This window comes from Antedon bifida, chromosome 1 (genome assembly GCF_963402885.1).
Source record: "Antedon bifida chromosome 1, ecAntBifi1.1, whole genome shotgun sequence".
Lineage (NCBI taxonomy): Eukaryota > Metazoa > Echinodermata > Crinoidea > Comatulida > Antedonidae > Antedon > Antedon bifida.
In genome coordinates this window covers 22,845,726-22,867,204 of record NC_136226.1, presented here as the reverse complement: position 1 = coordinate 22,867,204, position 21,479 = coordinate 22,845,726, and the positions used below count along the sequence as shown (strand labels likewise).

The 21,479-nt window shown below is 32.8% G+C and overlaps 3 protein-coding genes across 7 annotated transcripts in view; 2 read left to right on the top strand and 1 right to left on the bottom strand.

The window, feature by feature from the left end:
- The first annotated feature begins 611 nt into the window (after positions 1-611).
- On the top strand, positions 612-11,315 carry LOC144845675 (protein ERGIC-53-like). Of its 2 annotated transcripts, XM_078703105.1 has the most exons (14): positions 612-688; positions 772-1,040; positions 1,302-1,358; positions 2,266-2,363; positions 3,177-3,446; positions 4,439-4,562; positions 5,219-5,274; positions 5,687-5,784; positions 6,207-6,252; positions 7,371-7,441; positions 8,125-8,310; positions 8,497-8,659; positions 9,189-9,304; positions 9,611-11,315. In XM_078703105.1, exons 2-14 carry the CDS (start codon positions 872-874, stop codon positions 9,645-9,647), a joined length of 1,491 nt encoding a protein of 496 aa, XP_078559231.1. In that variant the 5' UTR covers positions 612-688; positions 772-871; the 3' UTR covers positions 9,648-11,315. The 2 variants fall into 2 exon arrangements, with proteins under 2 accessions (XP_078559231.1, XP_078559239.1); XM_078703113.1 differs by having other exon boundaries at positions 640-1,040.
- LOC144845561 (mothers against decapentaplegic homolog 4-like) overlaps positions 11,316-21,479 on the bottom strand; it is a 36,012-nt gene continuing 25,848 nt past the window's right edge. For all 4 annotated transcript variants that reach the window (XM_078702990.1, XM_078703006.1, XM_078702980.1 and 1 more), the window contains exons 10-12: positions 14,227-14,395; positions 13,727-13,865; positions 11,316-13,196 (exon numbers count right to left, since the gene is read on the bottom strand). In XM_078702990.1, coding sequence (XP_078559116.1) covers positions 12,985-13,196; positions 13,727-13,865; positions 14,227-14,395 — 520 coding nt within the window. In that variant the 3' untranslated portion in view covers positions 11,316-12,984. The remainder of the gene's footprint in view (positions 13,197-13,726; positions 13,866-14,226; positions 14,396-21,479) is intronic.
- Positions 19,251-21,479, top strand: part of LOC144853156 (uncharacterized) — a 195,577-nt gene continuing 193,348 nt past the window's right edge. The window contains exons 1-3 of the mRNA XM_078711107.1: positions 19,251-19,534; positions 19,638-19,728; positions 19,868-20,520. Coding sequence (XP_078567233.1) covers positions 19,251-19,534; positions 19,638-19,728; positions 19,868-20,509 — 1,017 coding nt within the window. The 3' untranslated portion in view covers positions 20,510-20,520. The remainder of the gene's footprint in view (positions 19,535-19,637; positions 19,729-19,867; positions 20,521-21,479) is intronic.

The window sequence follows — 21,479 nt, the reverse complement described above, 5'->3', positions numbered from 1 at the left end:
AAAATAATGCTTTATTTGCCCATTATAATAATAGCAATATAAATTCATCTTAAAGTTTGACAAATATATTAGTACAATAAAAACAGATAAATCAATATAAAACAAAAAATCATAATACCAGAGTACACACACAATATTGCACAAAACTTAAGTTTTAAAATGCGGTAACAATTTGGAAGTTAAAATACGATGAAAATGCATAACACGTTTATAAAGTTTAAAATTGATAAACAGTTAAAAAAAGTTTAATTCATAGTCCTAATTACAATAGGCCTACAGTATTTATCGATAGTGAATTGAATTAATATGGATATGGCATTTGTAACAAAAGATCTTGACCTGTTTTAATCTAATTAGTAGGCCTATGTTAATGGTTGCCTTATGTATACAGTATAGTTGTTTTTAACGTCTGTTCGCTCTTATTTTTTACTGAAATACTTCCCGACATATGTTGTTGGTTTAGTATGTTCTTAAAAAATACAGAAACCAATACTGCGCGTTCTGACCAATAAGCTAACGACAAGTTGACATTAAGAAGATTCTCTCGTTCACGCGACAAACAATCTGAAAAATGAGCCTTTTAAAACCAATGAAGCGTAACAAGTAACACACTGACAGAGAGAGAGAGACAGGGTTTTAAACGCCAGACTGATTTAAATTTGTTCAATATATAAATTGGCAACAAAAGGTTTTAACAATTTAATTAGTATACACCTAAATTTGCTTTGGCGATTTTGCTATATATTTGAATTTAATTTTATTTGATTGCAGGATTTTAGCCGGTTTAGTAGATAGGCCAGCCAGCCAAGCTGCAGTAGTGTAGCGATCGGATCAAATAATCGACGTGTCTTTCTCAATCAAAGGAGACGGGATGCCTTCCTACAGGTTATTACACGGCCTAGGCATTGTAGCCTTATTAACTGTAATCTACACATGTTTTGCCCAGGCACCCCACAAAACATTCCAATTTAAGTACAGTCTTAAAGGACCACATCTTTCTCAAGAAGATGGTACAGTGCCGTTTTGGGAGTATGGTGGAAGTAAGTTCAATTAATATTGATTCATTTTCCTTTCATCAACATATGGTTTGGTTATTATTAGGCTGTTTGTATTTTTTATTTTCCTCTTAACTATTATTGAAATAGCAATAAATAATATTGAGTGATGTACAGTAGTTATTGATGCTTTTACATCTGTTAAATTGATACAGTGTTTTATTGTAAAAATGTTCTATGTTTGGATTAATGTGGTATGTTAGGCCTAACCAAATATTAATAATATGATAATTTATTTTGTAATAGGTGCATTAGCTAGTGAAGACCAAGTGCGTATTACTCCATCACTAAGAAGTAAAAGAGGTAAGGATCGAACAGGTTCCTAAACACAAAAATTATTTACTGTGAGATGTGAAAAAAGTGTATTAAAAAAAATGTACATTCAAAATGTGGGTGTCTCTGTCTGTCTGCTTGCAGGAGGTTTCCCTAATAACATCAATGTGAGACTATTCTGTATTTAAAATAAAAAAAAAAAATATGTTTTATTCATTATATTCTGCTTCATTTGATTTAATATTTGTCAAGGTTCTTTACAGTGTTTTACCAAACAGGTGTCTTCTGATTAAACGTTCTCCCATTGAACAAACAATGAAACAATACTGTTCAGTAGATAAATGATAAAATCAATTGATAATGATATATGAATAATTAATGAAATAATTCAACCATTATGTTTTCGTTATCTCGTTGTTTTAAATCTCAATTGTTTTAAATTATCTGTGTCCGAACGAAACAAACCCAAATTGCTGGCTAAAATTAAAACCATCTGCTATAGGAATCACTTATAGGTCTATTTAATAAAGAAATTATAAAGTTATTTAATTTAACTATTGTGCATTGCCATCATAATTTTGTATGCAAATTTCGAATAAATTTTTATTTTAATTAATTTATTATAATTTATTATGATTGTAGCCTAGAAACTACAATCTCATCTCAGAGAATCTGTATCTATGATACTGCTAGCAGAGTATTTAAATTAAAAGCATTTAATAGAATGCAAGCAAGGCTGATTGTCCAAAGGTTGTTAGTTAGTTAATTTAAATTATAAATTATTGCAGGATGCTTAATATTTATAACACACACACAAAAAAAGAAGAAAATTGTGATATTTCCAGTTCTTCGTTCTTAATTAATGATGCCTTTGTTTTTTTCAGAATTATGTGTCTTTTTTTTTTGTTAAAAATTTGTTTTGTAAATTTTTCCATAGGATATATATGGAATAAATATAAGACACCTTATGACCATTGGGAGGTTGAAGTGGTTTTTCGTGTTACCGGGCGTGGTCGGATCGGTGCTGATGGTCTAGTAAGTAGCAACATTTAATATTATCAATTAACATAACAAGCAAGTCTAATAAATTACGTTTAGTAAATAATTCTCAATGGTAGTAGAAATAATCATTTGTGCATTTCTTTAAAAAAAAATTTTCTAATAATTTATTTACTTTTGTAACTGCTACTGATTAAATACTAATGGAAAAATCTGCTCATCTTTTATGTTGGGATTTCACTACCCACTTGTGTGTTGAGTGTTCCACATTAGTGATGAACAACAAAGGTGGTAAATAGGATGTGTGAAATTAATTCCATAGTTTATAGGTCATACCATTTTGTGACGGGGATGTTCATACTAAGTGAAACTCATAATATTTATCCATAATTTTAATCTGGCATTGTGTCACTGTTGTGGCCTATTTCTGATTTCCGGTAGATTAAGGTACGTTGTGGTATGACAACAATTTGCTAATTAAGAGTCAAACATGGATTATTATAGTTTAGATTCAACCTGTTACTGCCGGTTTTCATCATTGTTAGTTGTCAACTGAATACAATAAAGTACAATTACTAACTATTATCAAGAGTGGCTTTGGTGGTTAAGATGCTCATCTACCATTCCCAAGGTCTAGGTTCAAATCCTGTCTGGTTTAAAGACTTTTTAATAAGGTTTTCTTTAAAAAATAAACATCTTATGTGTTTCTTTGTCCTTTAAATGGATTTAACAGTGACATAAATGTGCTAATTGACAATCTTGTTTGAAGGTCACATGAATTCAGGACTAATTTTATTTTCTGATTGTATGACTTCAAAATGGTTAAAAAGAATTTTTTTTTTCTTTTAGGCTATCTGGTACACAACAGAAAAAAGCAACGATGGCCCAGTTTATGGAAATATTGATAAATGGAATGGCTTAGGAGTTTTCTTTGACTCATTCGATAATGACAACCAGCGTAATAATCCATACATCCTTGCTGTTGTCAATGACGGAACAAAAAACTATGATCACAACACAGATGGCTTAACGCAACAAATTGGCGGATGTCTTCGTGATTTTAGGAATCGCCCGTACCCTGTCCGGGTGAAGATAGAATACTATAAGAAATCTTTAACGGTAAACATTAAACTACCATTGGACTAGTTTTAGTAAATTTATATAGTCAGATGCAGACTTTTTCATCTGAGGTGTGGGAGTTGAGATCACTCACCTGACACACTACTAAAATGTCCTTGAGGAATGCAATTTACAACACACTTCAACTTCTACACACCAAGATACAAATAGCACCCCTGAATGTGTTGTGGAGTGTAATTTACAACACACTTTGGTCAACTTCTACACACCAAGATACAAATAGCACCCCTGAATGTGTTGTGGAGTGTAATTTACAACACACTTTGGTCAACTTCTACACACCAAGATACAAATAGCACCCCTGAATGTGTTGTGGAGTGTAATTTACAACACACTTTGGTCAACTTCTACACACCAAGATACAAATAGCACCCCTGAATGTGTTGTGGAGTGTAATTTACAACACACTTTGGTCAACTTCTACACACCAAGATACAAATAGCACCCCTGAATGTGTTGTGGAGTGTAATTTACAACACACTTTGGTCAACTTCTACACACCAAGATACAAATAGCACCCCTGAATGTGTTGTGGAGTGTAATTTACAACACACTTTGGTCAACTTCTACACACCAAGATACAAATAGCACCCCTGAATGTGTTGTGGAGTGTAATTTACAACACACTTTGGTCAACTTCTACACACCAAGATACAAATAGCACCCCTGAATGTGTTGTGGAGTGTAATTTCTAGCACACCCACACTTTTCAGAAGACAAGGCCGCATTATAAAATTGATAACCACGTTTATCTGCAGACAGAAGGAGCTTCACTCCTACAATCCTACTTATTTTGGTATAGGACCTGTTCAGACTTAGTTATTTACCTATATAAGGGTAAATATCTAAGCCTGAATGGGCACATATTGATCAGAGTTCAAATCAATTTTAATTAATTATAGTCAATTATAATAATAATAATGATAAAAAAAAAAGAATAGTCTACCTAATTGACTTAATTCCTTCTATAGGTATCCTTCCACAGTGGTATGAGTAATTCAGATGCCGATTATGAGCCATGCTTTAGTGCTGGCAATATAGAGCTTCCAAAAAATGGATACTTTGGAGTGACGGCTGCTACTGGTGGGCTTGCTGGTAAGCACTATTGATATGTTTTCATTGTTATTATTATATCTAAAATTGTCGTTGTCGACAAAAAAAACTCAACTGAGTTGAATTGAACATTTTCTCTGTAATTAAATGAAAACTTTGAATCAAGCGACTCTTGCAGTATTTCAACTGCAACCAATTACGATCAGTTGGTTCCACTTGAAATACAAATCTTAGTCGCATGTGTTGGTATAGGTAACCATGATTAGTTACAATCCATGTAGACATAATTCCTCACACACTGGCTCTGTTCAGTTGCCTGAAAGTCAACATAAGCGCTCTTGCGTAACTAGTTCCTTTCAGTTGAGTTCTACTGCTTTCAGTTCCGGTTGTTTTCAAAGAAATAGCAACATATTAATATTACAGATAGATAGAATTGTATTATAACATTCATTCATAATGGTATACTTTATTAAAATTATCTTCACAGTAAAACTGCATTGCGATAGACTTTAACTTGATAAAATTTGAAACGTATAAATTTAAAACACAAAAAAATGACAAAGAAGGTTGAAAAGCCCAATTCACATAGGACAGACAGAAAAACATATACAAATAAATTGTTCTGTTTATAGTATAGCATTTCATACTATTTTTGTGAATGTAATTGGTTACTATGCTTTTCTAATATTTGTTTGTAGATGATCACGACTTATTGAAGTTTTTAACACATAGCCTGGTGCCCCCAGATGGAGAGGTGAGTAAATGTAAAAAACAAAATATTACAATTACTATCCAGAACCTCCCGTTTCAGCAACAGTCAAATGGTGTTTGTGAAAGTTGCACGCAATCTGGCCCTTGGCCGCAAGTTTTAACTTGTTGCAATGAATGTATAAATAGTAATAATAATTTAAGAATTAGTATTGATGTAGTATAAAAATATCTGTCATTATCTGGTGCATTTGAAAAGTTCCGTTCTTCTTTTTACAATTTTTAGGTACTGGCCCCCAACCCCTGTCAAAATCTTGGATCCGCCACTAGAATATCAATATTTATGCTTTTGGGTTGAAATACAAAAAGCGCAAAGTGTCTATTGTCCAGTAGAGAGAGTATAAAAGCAAAATTTTTCTATTAAAAAAAATTCATTTTTTGAGAACATTATTCTTCAGGAACAAACAGGAGATGGCCACATAACTGAAGAAGAACGCCAAAAATTTAAAGAAGAATATGAACAGTATTATAAAAAATTGGAAAAACAAAGAGAAGAGTAAGTTATTGATTTAATTCAACATTGTATTGGATCTGATCTGGTGAAGTACTATAATCATTTGCTTTTGTATACAATGGTGCACTCTATAAGAATTGTTTATAGTTGTGAAGTTAAGCATGCTTAAAAAACTTAAGCATAGTTTTTCAGTTTATAAAATGTATATTAATTTCATTGATTCAGGAATGACAATGAAAGTTTATCGCAAAATAAAGAGCTTCCAAGCATAGAGATACTCCAACATAATAATGCTTTGGATTTTCTGAAATTCCTACTTTCCAAAATTATTTTTATTACAATTTTTTTTCTTAAAACTATACTATCCTATTCTTCTTGAATAATCTTTGAGCTCCTTTTATTGAGAGCTTTATTCATGTAAAATACCACTGGTAGCTTAAGGCAAATATGCATTATTTTGTTAGATACAAACAGAAGAACCCAGACAAAGCACAAGAAATGGATGAGGTGGTAAGAGATTTATATAGAACATTTGTATATCTCTTTATTTTCAAAATGAAAAATAATATGTTACAAATTACGGTTTGAGAAAAAGGCCAAATAGTATAATACTTAATTAACATATGCTATTAATTAAATTAATATAGCATAAACATGCAGGAAATTAAAAGATGTCACTGAATAGCAATAGAACTGATAAATTAATATGTGGCTAATAACTGATTTTTTTACTTTTGTATTAAAAAATAATCAAATGAAATAATTCCAAATATCCAAGTTCTGTAATAGTATCAGTACTAGTTTTATTGTAGTAAACTCAATCTTGAAAGCTCTGTCTGATGTGCCTGTTTCCATATATGGGCACATTACATTTTGTTGTCGCATAAAATTTGAGAGTGTAGGCAGAGCTTTAGATTTCAATATCTTTTTCCAATTTATTCTCAATTGAGATCTAGCCTCTGTATCCACAGTATTGTTTTATTTTTCAGTATTTTGCTTTTGGATTTAATGAATTAATGCATTCACAATTAATAATTCATATCTGAAGTGAATGTTTTTAAAATCATGGCAGCCAACAAGCGAATCAGAATTAGTTTGAAATTTTATTAATAAATGACAATAAAAGCCTCTTATTTATGGACTACAATTTTAAGGTGTTTCCTTAGTATTATATTATTTTGATAGTAATAAAAATACTGTTTTAACTCTAAAAAAATTAATTGTTGATTACATAATATATACTGTCCCCTTAAATATTTTTTTATTTCAAGTTTTTTCTTGAATATGCCATTTAAAAAAAAAAATGGATTGAAAAAAAAATGATTTACCTGAAAAAAATGTAATTCAAGGCAAAAAAATGCTTAAATTGTCTGTCAAACAATGGTTTTTGGTTAAAATTAACCATTTCTTTTGTCTTTTTAGTGAAGTGAAATAATTATTTTTGTTGGTTTTTTTTTAAAGAAGTGAATAAATTAATTAAAACTGAAAAATGGCCTGTTTAAAGTCTGATTTTATTAATCTTCATTTTTCATGTTTCGGGGGACAATACATCTTTAAGCAATTTAGTTAACAGTGTGGTTGTATTACATTTATAAAGAGTAATAAACCTTTTATTTTAATTAATTCAGTATGAAGATCAGACCTCACGTGAGCTTCGGCAAGTCTATGAATCTCAAAGTAATATTATTAGAGTATTGGGGTGAGTTTTGCATACATAAATTTGATGATAAAATAAAATATCACACTTGTTGTTTTAACAACTAACAGTACATACATATTTTTTTTCTATTAATAGTTAATTTTGTATCTAATATTGTTGAATTTATATGGATGGCAGAGGCTCAAATTGATGATATACAGTTGAACTCCTATTAAGGGTATACCTTTCAGATCCAAAAAAGAATATTTGTGTGTCTTTAGTGTATATTGCCCCTAGTTCACTTCACATGAAAAAATCTTTTTAATAGGGTGTTCCCTGAATACTGTAGGTATTAAACTAGGTATTAATACTCACTGGAAAAATAACATGTACTGTATTTATGTTATTTTATACATACCTTGATTATATTTTTTAACATTATTGTACTATTATTTTGTATTTTTTTTACTTTTTTATTTTCAAACAGTGCTGAGGATTTTTCTCCAACACTGATTAGTGAATTTTAAGGGCTGATAAATTCTGTTAACACTTACAAAAAAAAACCAAGTTTGCTAACTATTACCAATACTCTACAGAGGCAACTTTGTTTGGTCCTGAAGGTGTCCCCTTTATAGGAATATCAAAAACTGCTAAAAAAAAAACCTACTAAAGTGTATATGATTATCACTTTATATTTTAGCCTTATGTTTATGACTAATACAATACAATTTTACATCCTGCAGATCTTTACAAATGAAATTGGATGAAATTTCTGGTCGTCAAGAAAGGACGATTTCAACAATAACTAACATGGGTTCTATCCAACAAGGACAACCTGTAGGTCAACCACAAGATGGCATCAAACGACATGAAATAGATAACTTGTTAAAAGTACATTCAGATTTACAACTATCAGTAACTGAAATAAGGTTAGTTTTAATATCATATGCAACTAGATAAATCATTAAATAATCATTTCTTCTTCTTTAATTTTTTCTTTAGTTTTAATGTTCAATGAGAACAGACGTTGGTTTTTAAATTGCTGAGAAGCCTGTAATTTTTAAAGGTATATTTACATTTGATAATACCATTTTCTTTGTTATTTATTTCATTAGAGCTTCTGTTGGAGATATACAACAGAAGGCAAACTTCATCCATGCTAAAAGCCAACAGCAAGGTGCAGGTGGAGGTATAGAGGGCAGTCTACTATCACATGAAATACAAGATAATCTTCGTAATATTAAAGCTGATTTAAGTAGTTTAGTTAAAAGACCCGAGGTATGTTTGTTGCTATTGTATTTTATTTCTAATAATGAATTTATTAATATCATATAATTATTATTTGGTTTATGTTGTTCATTATTATAGGTGGGTAGGTAATTCATTTGGACTGATCCTCTAATAACATGGGGGACCAGGTTAGGCCTACCAACAATTGATAGGTTTCCCAATCAATTGAAAAACAGAATAAAAAAGACATAAATTACAAATATCTATTTTTCAATACTAAAATTAGAGGTTGCTATGAAAAAATCTACTAAATTCAACTAAACTAAACTGTTCTTCCAAAAGAGGACTAGAGACTGTACATGTTTTTTGTTTGTAAATGGAAATTGTTATAGCAGAATACCAGCTAGGAGACTAGGTATAGCCTTTTGTGCACAATAATGTGCAAAAAGTTTTATCAGTAATTATTTAAATTAAAAATGATTGATATATTGTAACGGTAAATATTTATATATTATATACAATTACTTTCATCTGGAAATATTCTCTTGTAACTTTCTCTAATAAATTTAATTTACAGCCAAGGCAGATTGCTTGTCCGCCAATCCCAGAATTCCCTACATGTCTAACTCCAATGTACTTTGTTATACTAATCTGTCTACAGTGTGCCATGTTTATTGGTTTTGTTATATATAAGTAAGTAAAGATACTTTTCTTTAATTGTATTATTTAAAACTACCATTAATGAATCTCTACACTCTAAAAATAAAATATTATGTAATTGTAATTTCAATTAATTTTTCAATTTGATTCAATTTAACTTGCTCCTAATAAGGGGACAAAGCTGTCCCTGTTGTTTTAAAAGAAAATGTTGAATTCTTATAGCAGCAGTGACTAAAATCAAAATCAGGCTACACTTGGCTACACCACACACTATTACTAATTAAGTATAACATATATTAATATTTCTAAACACCATTATCAACCTTTTTTTAATAACAGAATCAAGCAAGAAGCTGCTGCTAAGAAATTTTACTAGATGACAGTAAAGCAGAGATTGCATGTGTTATGAAGTTCTTGTTGGAAAATATAAGGGTGACAGCAGCCATTTGACACCTTTGATGGTGCTCTATACAAGATTGAACATGATGCTGCAATTACATTTTATTAACTTTAAGGCAGATTTTAATTTATTAACTCATAGATGTTTACATATATGTTACCAAGGAAGGCCCAACACAGCTCATTATATTATAAATCTCACCCACAGCCAAGTGTAGCTGTCTGGTGTGTGATAAGTTAACAATTTGAAGTGCTCATATTAAGATATAAATGCATCCATATGATGCTTGAGAAGTGGTAGTCAATATGTTTACCACGAAACAACACTACACAACTCATGTTTTATTAAAATATTTAAAAAAAATCATATACTGTAATTTCATACTAAAACTTTTGTTACATATTTGCCAATGCCACTAAAGTTACATTACAAAGAACTTTTAGTCTACAAAATACAATTCCCTTTAGGAATGAACAATAAAAGAATTGCATAGGTAAATTTTACTAGGTTCTGGGCCAAAAACGGTGCTACTTATATTAACTAAATTATATAATTTTAGGCTTACAGAAGCTAGTGCTAATTATTTTATTTGGTGCACAGTACTGTATGTGAAATGAATGTATTGCACACAGAGGCATGTCAATGCTATAAAAGCACACACAAAAGGTACGATAATGTGCTGGTTTTTATCCTTCCTCTTTGATTTAATGTACGGTAACAGTCATTTTCAGAGAAACCAGCAATCTGAAATATCTACCAATCAATCTCAAATAGTCATATTAGTTTTATAATTATAAAAGTACATACTTTACCAGAGGTTAGCTAGTTTCAACACATACAGTAGGCTGTTACTGTTAAATACATCTGATAAAGAAATGTTCCTACAGTACTTAAGGTATGTATTTGATTTTTTATGGAATAGGGATAAAGTACAGTATATAAAATACCACCCACTATATAACTACAGTAATTGTACTTGTGAACTGAATTAATGGAATTCAAATATTTAATACAAGATACATCACTGATTTTGTTTGCAATATATATTTCACTAAAAAAGACTGCTTCTAAATTAAAAACTCTGGCCCTGTTTCCGCAGCCATAACGAAAATTATTGGTTCGTTTTTCATCGGGTAATTACGATTTGATTGAACGAGATAATTATCGGTTAATTTTTCTCGAGCAGAATCGGTTAAACCTCGTCTCCACAGGAACTTTATCTGTTAATTTTTGGCTGCGGAACACTGCCTTCAAGAAAGCATGAACATATGAATTGCAATACCTTTGTATTTCATTGTGTAATCAATTTATTTAATATTGACAGTTAAATTTTAGAATAATGAATCATCTAATATTTTTGGTTATTTTATTTATTTTGGGGTTTTTTTTCTCAGTTTGTATGTACAGCACTCATAGGTTTATTTGGTTGGTCTATATGGTAAGCTTATGCTATTTTCACATGTTATCAGACCTTTTTATTTAAATTGATGATGGATGATTTTGAATTGAATTGAATGAGGTTTTAACTAACCTGAGAATAATGATTTCAAAAAAAATTCACAATTTCACCATTTTGTAATATTAGTCTTGAATTTCCACTGTTATTATTTAGTATACAAGAAGAAATAAACAATACAATGTTGATCTATTTCCATGATTATTATTTAATCATATATTTTCTTATTAAAAGCATATATAGTTACAATACAAAAAGGCATACAGACATGCATACATAGACAATACACAGTAGAATTACTGCCATGTTGATTGACCAGCTTCAAAATTATAAAAAATGCATATAATTTATGCACTTAGTCAAATACTTAGCTGGTTTAAAGATATATATTTTATTTTGTGTTTTCTATTTTAGAAATACTGTATAATTAAAATTTTAAATTGAGAAATGCTAAATCTCTCATTAACCAGTTTGTTGGTATTATTCATGATTTATAAAACAAAAGTTAAAATAAAATATTGAAGTAGGTATGATTAAAACTGCATTAACAAAATAATTGTTATGATGGGTTCATATTTTTTTTGGGAGATGCTGAAGTTTCAAACTATTTAACAATTATAGCCCCAGCACCAATAATTACAACATCATTTTTCAGAGCACAACTTTGGCTCTTTTTAAATAATAATGCAACACTGACAACAAACAGATAAAACAAATACATACAAATCACAATTTAAATTGCTAGCAAAAAACTACATTATTCTAGGCAGACGAATGAGTGTCATTTGGTGGCAGCACTCGACATGAAAGGCAGAAGAACATTTGTGTACGTGTCGTCCACAACTGTGCGGAATCAGTTAGGCTGCAAGCCACATGTTATTCCCCAATATAACAATATTTTAAAAACATTTCAACAAATTAAAAAACACCTCACATTTTTAAGTTATTAAAATTAATTGACAATTCAAACATAATTTAAAATTTAAAGTTTAAATCATAAAAAACCCCCAAAACTGTATACTAAGCATTGTTGACAGAGCTGTGTGGACAAAATATTGTCAGAAATATTTAAATTACTTGATGAAAATTGTTTGAAACATTGGTTTCTGATAAATGCTGTTATTTGACTAGAACCAAGTTATGCGCTTGCCCATAGAGATTACATCTATGACCTAGTCAAGCCTCTAAACACGGAGACTATAACATCTCTATGGCTCAATATACTCTGTGCGTCCATTATACCTTAGTTAATTTCCTATATGTACACTAACACCATTCCTTTCTCCTAAAAACAACGGCCTTATATATAAATAATAATTATGACATTGCCTTTGATACAAATCTAGCAGCAATGTTTTATATTTAACGTTAATTATCACCATTAGATATCACTTTTAGGTAGGGCTAATTCCAAATGACACACGATGCGTAATTTACCAATCAAATTACAAGAATACGATTAGGTGTGTTATAAAAAAAATTAAATGTTTTCATTCCATGTAGAAAGAAATAATCTACTATTGTGGTTTAGTACAGCTAAACTTAAAATAATAAATTATCGCCTTATCAAAATTAACTTTATTTCAGAATCCATACAGTACTGTTACTCGCATAAGACAAGCATAAAATTTACAATTGAAAATTGTACATTTGATGAAGTTAAAATTTATGTAGTTTTAATTACTTATAATAAAAAAAACCTGAGGACAGATAAAAATGGTGCTGCATGATAAATTACAGCTTCCGATATGATCAAATCCGAGGGTCAATGTATAAGCCAATTATCCAATTATACTTTTATTCAAATTTAACCATGATTTAGTTTGAGAGAAAAAGCTATGTACAAAGATAAAATAATTAATCCATAGGCCTAGGCTCCATCAGTGGCATTGTATGCAATACTTCATCCAGGAGTTGAAGGGCTCGATGTAGGTGGATTTCAATCCAACATGGGGTCTGTTTAATACTCTGCCTAGGATAGTCTGGTCCCCAGCCTTTTACAAAGCTCATTCTAAGAATACAAAGTCTTCTAAGGTCGTCTACACCAATACCTGCTGCAGCTGAATACCCTGTAGATTGAAAAAGTACAAAACACAGTAACAACTTGGAAAAATGAAATATTGGGAGGTTTTATGGAAGCATATTATCTAACCATTTATTGGCATCTTTAAACATGTCATGTCAGACATGTCATATCAGCCATGCCAAAGGAGGAAAATGCGGTGCCAACATCTTACTGAGATGTAGACATTATAAATTTATACATACATATCAGGATATATTTTTTTTAATTTAGTGTGAACTGGACTCGAAATATTGGGTTACTCCCGCCATTATTGACATAGTTTGAGGTCTGCGCAGTAAGAACTCAGAACATCTCGGAACAAACACAAAGGCCTCTTGTTTCTTCCGAGATTTCACAAGGGACCCCTGTGAAATCTCAGGAGATTTTCCACAAAATTGTCTTCACACTATGCAAACCTGGTTACAACTTGTTACATTTTGCAAATGTGAAAAGGGTATTAGAGAGAACTTTTGAAACATTGGTCTTTAATTGAAGAAAGACACATGAATGTGTATATTGACTGTGTATACTTACTGACTGCAGATGCAATTCCACCTACTGACTGTGGCCCTGGTACATGACCAGCTACAGCTGCAGCTTGGGCTGCAGCAGCTGCCTGAGCAGTTGCCACCTGCTGCCTGATTTGAGCATGACACTGACGGAGATCAAACACCTATAAACAAATGATCAATAACTTGTGTGTTAATTTGTTGATTTAATACATTTTTATTTATTAATTGATCAACAATTCACATGGTAATTTGGATTGGATTTCCTTAAAACATTATGCATTATACCAATAACAAAAGCATGTGATGGAAGCTATAATAGTTTAAACACTGTGTGTATACCTAATAAATTTCTATTAAAAACCAACATGTTATTTTATTAGTTCATTCCATAACTGTACCTTATGGTTGGCCACTAAATATACTAATGACACAAAGATATTTTTTTTATATGTTATCCTAGCCAGGTAGTGAAAGTAAAACAAAATGTATAAACAATAAGGTATTATAATGAAGCTACTTTACCTTAATATATGCACTAGGATAAATTTTATGGACAGCATCACCAGGAGCCCGACCAGCTTCTCGATCCAAATAGTAACTCTGAACAAATACTGCATGGTCACTTAAACAGCGTACCCAAACATCGCCCTCACCTCTTAAATCTAGCTGAACACCCTTACCAATGTGTAACCTAATGAGATACAAAAATAAAAGGTGTATAATTAAAACTAATCAATGTGTAGTGTATTTTATTCAAATATATATATATACCTGCATACTTGGTCATTTCAACACAAGTGACTACCTTCGGATGATTTCAGGGCTTTTAGGAAACCCTGCAGAAGGTTCGTTCAGACTTATAACAAGAATTGGAGCAACACCTCTGATTCAGTTGTTGAAATTAATTGTCGACTTTCCGAAGGAGAGAAAAAACTTCTTTCCCGAGGACTTAAATTCTGCTCAAAACCAAGGCAGGTCGGCGCACAACTATCTTTGGATATGGAGTCTTTCTCCAGAAGATTACGATTACGTGAACATTTTGCTGATTCAGACAGCAGCACCACGCAAAACGAAGGCTATTGAGGAGGATGTACAAAACTACGTCCCGAGTCCAGATAAATGTGACAATCTCTCAAAACAAGAGAGGCAGACCATTGCCAAATTGCGTCAGCGTAATGATATCATCATTAAACCCGCTGATAAAGGTTCTGCCACTGTTGCTATGGACATCAAATTTTATGAAGAGAAGTCCTTAAGACAGCTAAACAATCCTCTTCATTATCGTAAACTTACAACGGATCCCACCACGGAAATTGCGGATAAGGTGGCCAAATCTGTTTCTGTGATGGTAAAAAAACACTCCATCGATCCTAAGATTGGACCTCATTTGGCACAGGTCAATCCAGTTCCAGGCAGATTTTATTTCCTACCTAAAATCCACAAAGCAGGCAATCCTGGTAGACCCATTATTTCGGGCAATGGCACTGCTACAGAGACAATTTCTGAATATGTGGATGATTTACTTAGACCATATGTGACTGATCTCCACGGACTTTATCCACAAAATTAACCAAATTCAAAATTTACCTAATAATTCTGTTCTGGCTACATTAGATGTTTCATCATTGTATACTAATATCCCTCACGAAGAAGGAGCCGACGCTTGTATTTTAAATTACAAACAAATTCCAGGCAAAACGCCTACTAAAGCTCATTTACGAGAACTGGTCATGTTGATTTTAACCAACAACAATTTTATTTTTGGAAATGACCATTACCTTCAAATTCATGGCACAACGATGGGCAAAAAAAGGGCGCCATCTTTTGCAAATATATTTATGGGACAATTTGAGGCCAATTTTCTGTCCCTCCAAACTAATAAACCACTTGTTTGGTTTAGATACATTGACGACATCTTCATGGTGAAGATAACTTGGAATCTTTTCTTCTCAATATTAATTCAGCCTACCCAACTATCAAATTTACAGCTACCAAATCCACTAGTAGCGTTGATTTTTTGGACACTATAGTGACCATAAAAAATGGTACAATCAAAACTGACCTATTCTGTAAACCCACAGATAAAAATATGTACCTGCTCCCTAGCAGTTGTCATCCCCGACACTGTACTAGAAACATACCATACAGGCAAGCATTACGTATCAGACGTATCTGTTCTTCAGATTTAGATTTTCAGAATCGTACGGAAGAACTAACCGGAATAGAAATTACAAGAAGGAATACATCAAAACTGCTATAAAGAAAGCAAAAGATATTCCTCGATGTCAAACACTGACGTACAAACCACGTCAGCCAAAAAATTCGACCAGAGTGCCATTGGTCACAACCTATCACCCTAGGTTGCCTCCATTACAGGCTATTATTGAGAAACATATGCCCATTCTACAGTCCACAGAACGTCTCAGGACTGTTTTTCCGGAACCACCATTATTGCATTTCGTAGACCTCCCAACCTTCGTGATATATTAGTCAGATCCAAATTTAAGAGTGAAATTAACTCTCATGATCCAAAATTTGGGCAGTCACCTTTGCGGCAAATCTTGCAAAACTTGTTCATTGGTTGATTCTACTGAAAAATTTAAGAGTAACCAAACTGGCCGCATTCATTTAATTGTCTAACCAAAAACGTCATTTATCTCATATACTGTAATATTTGTGGCAAACAGTACGTCGGAGAAACAAAAAACACTCTCCGTATGAGAATGACACAACACAGATCAGCTATCAAAACATTAAAGCTTGATCAACCTGTAGCCGAACATTTTAATTCAGCTGGTCACTCGATTGCAAATTTCAGAGTTATTGCAATAGACCATGATGTCAAATGGAGCGACAACACTCGCAAACACAAAGAAAACCACTGGGAATTACAACTTAAAACCACAAAACCTTTTGGACTTAACATTAGGAACATACTCCCAGATCGGTAAAATTATTCCATTGACTACCAAAATTTAAGTTTCAATATTAACCACCATTTAAGCTGTTTTTTAGTTTCATTCCAAAATTGTTTATATCTCTACCAAGCTACCTTCTTTGTTTTCTACTCTTATTCAGACTCCACCCTGCCTCCTTTTGTTGTATTTCTTTTATTCCTGTCCACCCAGGCAGCACTTGCCAGCTCTTATACTATGACTTTATCCAAATTCCTTCACTTGCACTGATGAAGGGCTAGTGTTGCCGAAAGCTCTGCTAACTTTTTTGGCTGTTTTACTTATCGTTTTGATTTAGCTTTTCGCTTTTTTTTTTGTATCTCCATTGAGATCCAGCCACTGATACCCACAGCATTGTCATTTTTTTAGTAATTTGCCTTTGGATTAATATATATATATGTATATTTAGCTGCAACTACAATATTCTGTAACTAGCTGGTAACAGAAAGTAGTAAAATGGGAAACTAGTATCCCTAACTAAAGGTTTATCTGTGAAAAAATTTAAAAGAAGCAAATTTCAACTGATTTTGGTAGGTATGGGTATGGACAACTACCAAAAAAAAAGAAGGGAAGATAGGGGCTGGGGAAAATTTTTTATCGGAGGTCAAAGTTCATTGACCATTGCCAAATAGCTATAATTCTTTTATGAATCATATTTCGTCACCAGAATATGGTATCTAAGTAAAATTGGTGTCACAATGTGCAGAATTAAAAAAGGAATAACACTTAAAATAGAAGTCATGTCTTTGGATCAAATCTTGACCACTAAAAATGAGGTCAAAGGTCAAAAAGTCAAATTTTCTACATAAAATGGCATATGATTGATATTTCAGCAACATATAATGGTATATTGATGTTAAAATATGCAGAAAAAAAAAAGGAAGAAAACATGAAACAAAAACAAACAACTTAAAAAATGAGGTCAAAAGTATTTATTCTATCAAGAACATGCTATTATTAGTGATTGCTTTTTTTTAAATTAACAAAAATCCCCAAAACATTAACTTTGACTTATTGAGGCGTACATGGTGTCAAAACGCACAGAATAAATGGGTCAAACTAAATTTGAAAATGACCCTAAACCAAGTCTTGACCACCAAATACAAGGTCAAGATAATGCTGATAATAACTTACAGTAACTATCACCAAAACAAAATAAATTAATAATTATAGTGTTCCTCTTCATCGCTGTCAATTAGTTCTTCTGCATCAGTGTTATCATTTCCATTCTCACAATGTCCACTGCACACACCACATGCAGATACACACGACATGCCAGCTTTCATGCAGCTGCATTTCATGGTTTGGCATTGCCTTTCGCCTTTCTTGCAATTGCAGCAGATTCCTTTGAGAAGGTTGTCTGGCGCAATACCACAAGAGAGCATCTTAGATTTAAGTTTTCTGTTGGAGTCTAATTCCCATCCTCTTCCTTTGGGTTCAAGAACCGAGGTGTTCAGATGCCTCCATATCCCAACTTGAAGATGAACACGCAGGCCATCAAAGTCTGCTTGAAGATACAAGTTAGTACAGTCGATAGGTCTATGATAGCAGAGCAAAATCAAAATATCAGTGTCCTGGGCGACAACAACAACTGGGGAATTAACACCTACGACCAAATCCATTGCAGATCTAACAATCAGTGTGTCACCATCATCCTTTGCTTGGCGCCATCTCTGTAGATATTATCGTGATCAAGGTTCCTTTGTTCTTCTCATTTGCCAGGAATACCTCTCTATCACATGACACAGTCAGGTCCAGTGTGACACTCAAGTCCGGAGAAACCCTCTTTCCAGCCATCCGTATATGCTCATGGTCTTTCATTGATGATTCTTCCCCGTAGCCATCAAACACGACGGTAGCACTCTTGAATTTCGTGAGGTAATTTCCCGATTGATCGTAATCAAAACGGTACTGGGTATGGTCTACTAGTTTTTCTGCTCCTAACCAATACATCTATTCATAGAAGCTTTGATGAAGCCAGCCTACCTGGTGGTAACCATAGAACGGTCCCGAGATAATGACTACTGTATACTTCGGCTTTAGTCGATAGAAGATTGAAAAAATTGTTAGAGATAGAGTATACGATGTTTGATTAAGTGTAGATGTGTGATTTGTTCTTTTATTCTAATGATGTTCTGCACAAGGAATTGGAGATAGTAGTTGGGTATAATATCGAATATAATATCATTATAATGATTTTTTATATCAATTAATTAAATTATCGTAGGTTGTATATTATGCGATAAATATTATTTAATAAATTTTTGATATATTATTATTATATTAATAAAAAGATATTTGTTAGTATAAATTAAAAATATAGATATAAGGAAGAAAAGCAAAGAGATTATGGAGCGGCTGTACCAGAATATACAACACTAGGTATTGTAAAGTTAATATACAAAAAATTTAGGCGATCTTGTCAAAGGTCAAGCGCCTTCAGCCTGCCACGTTTCGATATTCAATATTGAACTTGACCTGACGTGGTTCCACAATATCTTTATATGAAAATGGCCTTAAAACAGATAACCCTCAGCCAAAACCTGTTTCTCAGGAGACCACCAATGGACCAAGCAGCAATGTAATTTCACAATGGACCGCATGATGAGGAAACCAAAAAAACATGAATTTGGCCAGATGCTAAAGAAGAAAGCTACAAAACTTGATGTAGACACGAACAGCAAGGTGCACGTGGTTGATGGAGGATGGCTTCTTCATCAGGTAAAATGGGCCAGCGGAGCAACTTTCAAGGCTATAGTTGATTCTTATGTCATGTATGTTGACAACAAATTCAAGAGTGCTACCGTCGTGTTTGATGACTACGGGGAAGAATCATCAACGAAAGACCATGAGCATATACGCCGGATGGCTGGAAAGTAGGTTTCTCCGGACTTGAGTGTCACACTGTGTCATGTGATAGAGAGGTATTCCTGGCAAATGAGAAGAACAAAGGAGCCTTAATCACGATGATATCTACAGAGATGGCAAGACAGCATATCACTGTACGCCAAGCGAAAACCCAAAGGGTGATGGTGACACACTGATTGTTAGATCTGCAATGGATTTGGTCGTAGGTGTTAATTCCCCAGTTGTTGTTGTCGCCCAGGACACTGATATTTTGATTTTGCTCTGCTATCATAAACGTATTGACTGTACTAACTTGTATCTTCAAGCAGACTTTGATGGTCTTTACGACATCTCTACCATAGACATCAGTGACCGCGAGGAGTTCCTTCAAGTATGGCTGGTCTGGAAATGACACTGTTTCATGCATTAATGGACATACCAAATGTGCTCTTTACAAATCCAAATTTCCTGCCAGTGTCATCACAACATTTACATGTACCACTTCACCTGTCTCACAAATTCGAACAGCCGGATCAAAGGCAATGCAGATCACATATGGCTGTGGGGATACCCCTCTTGAAAAGCCTCGCTATCTTAAGTTCAAGAAACAAGCAGCCAAAGGAAAGATCGATCCTGACCGTCTACCACCAACGGAATATGCAACCGCTCAACATTTCCTGCGTGTTCATCTTCAAGTTGGGATATGGAGGCATCTGAACACCTCGGTTCTTGAACCCAAAGGAAGAGGATGGGAATTAGACTCCAACAGAAAACTTAAATCTAAGATGCTCTCTTGTGGTATTGCGCCAGACAACCTTCTCAAAGGAATCTGCTGCAATTGCAAGGAAGGCGAAAGGCAATGCCAAACCATGAGATGCAGCTGCATGAAAGCTGGCATGTCGTGTGTATCTGCATGTGGTGTGTGCAGTGGACATTGCGAGAATGGAAAGGATAACACAGATGCAGAAGAACTAATTGACAGCGATGAAGAGGAAGCACTATAATTATTAATTAGGTGATCATTTAGAATAAAATGATCACCTATTGTTATTGTATAAAATCTTTATTATTATTTTTTTTCTTTTTATTGTTTCTGTACACTATTTTGTGTAACAATTATCTCAAAAAGTTTAATGTCAATGATTACAAAAATTTCAGAATATCTTTCAAATAATATAACTTAATCCTAATAAGCTTTCCAGCGTGATCACTCATCCGTGACGACATTTATACGCCATTTTGCGAAATCACATTATCAATCATATCTCCATAATTCATTATCACATATTAATGAAATTCACTACACGTAAACTTCAGATCAAGGGTAAAAATATTAGCAAATAAAAAGTTGCGCGTTTCAAGGTCATGCATGTGAAATCGCGCGCTAAAAATTTAAAACGCGCAAAATTAGGTTTTGATCAATTTAGAGCATGAATTAGGCCATTTGCGTGTTTCCAAAAATTACTGCGCAAAAAAAAATTTTGCGCGCGCGATATTTTTTTTACAAATCTCATTCTACTCACCATCCTTAGTACATTCACTAAATTTGAGTCCATTCCGACTTAAAATAACGCTATACGAGCACGTTAAAAATGACAAAATGCGCACATTAATTTTACAAAAGTTCTGAAAATGGTGAAAAATAGGTCTTTTTTAAAATGAAAATAATTCTTCAGAATGTAAGATGACCCCCGATTTTTTTAACTTATTCTGGAAGCCATTGAGTTGTAGATATGAATTCATGTACACATTTGACGTACAAAATGTTTTGACGTCATCAAATGGCCACTTGAATTTAAATATTAGGATTTGTTATCTTTTTGTGTAGATTATCACATTCAACAGAGCGCATCTTGGTTATGTGTGCTCGAATTTCGCACAAATTTCAGTATGTGCTTGCTTAATTAATTATCTTTATCATGAGTTGACACTATTTTCATTTTATTGACGTCATCACGCGTAAAAACTTGAATA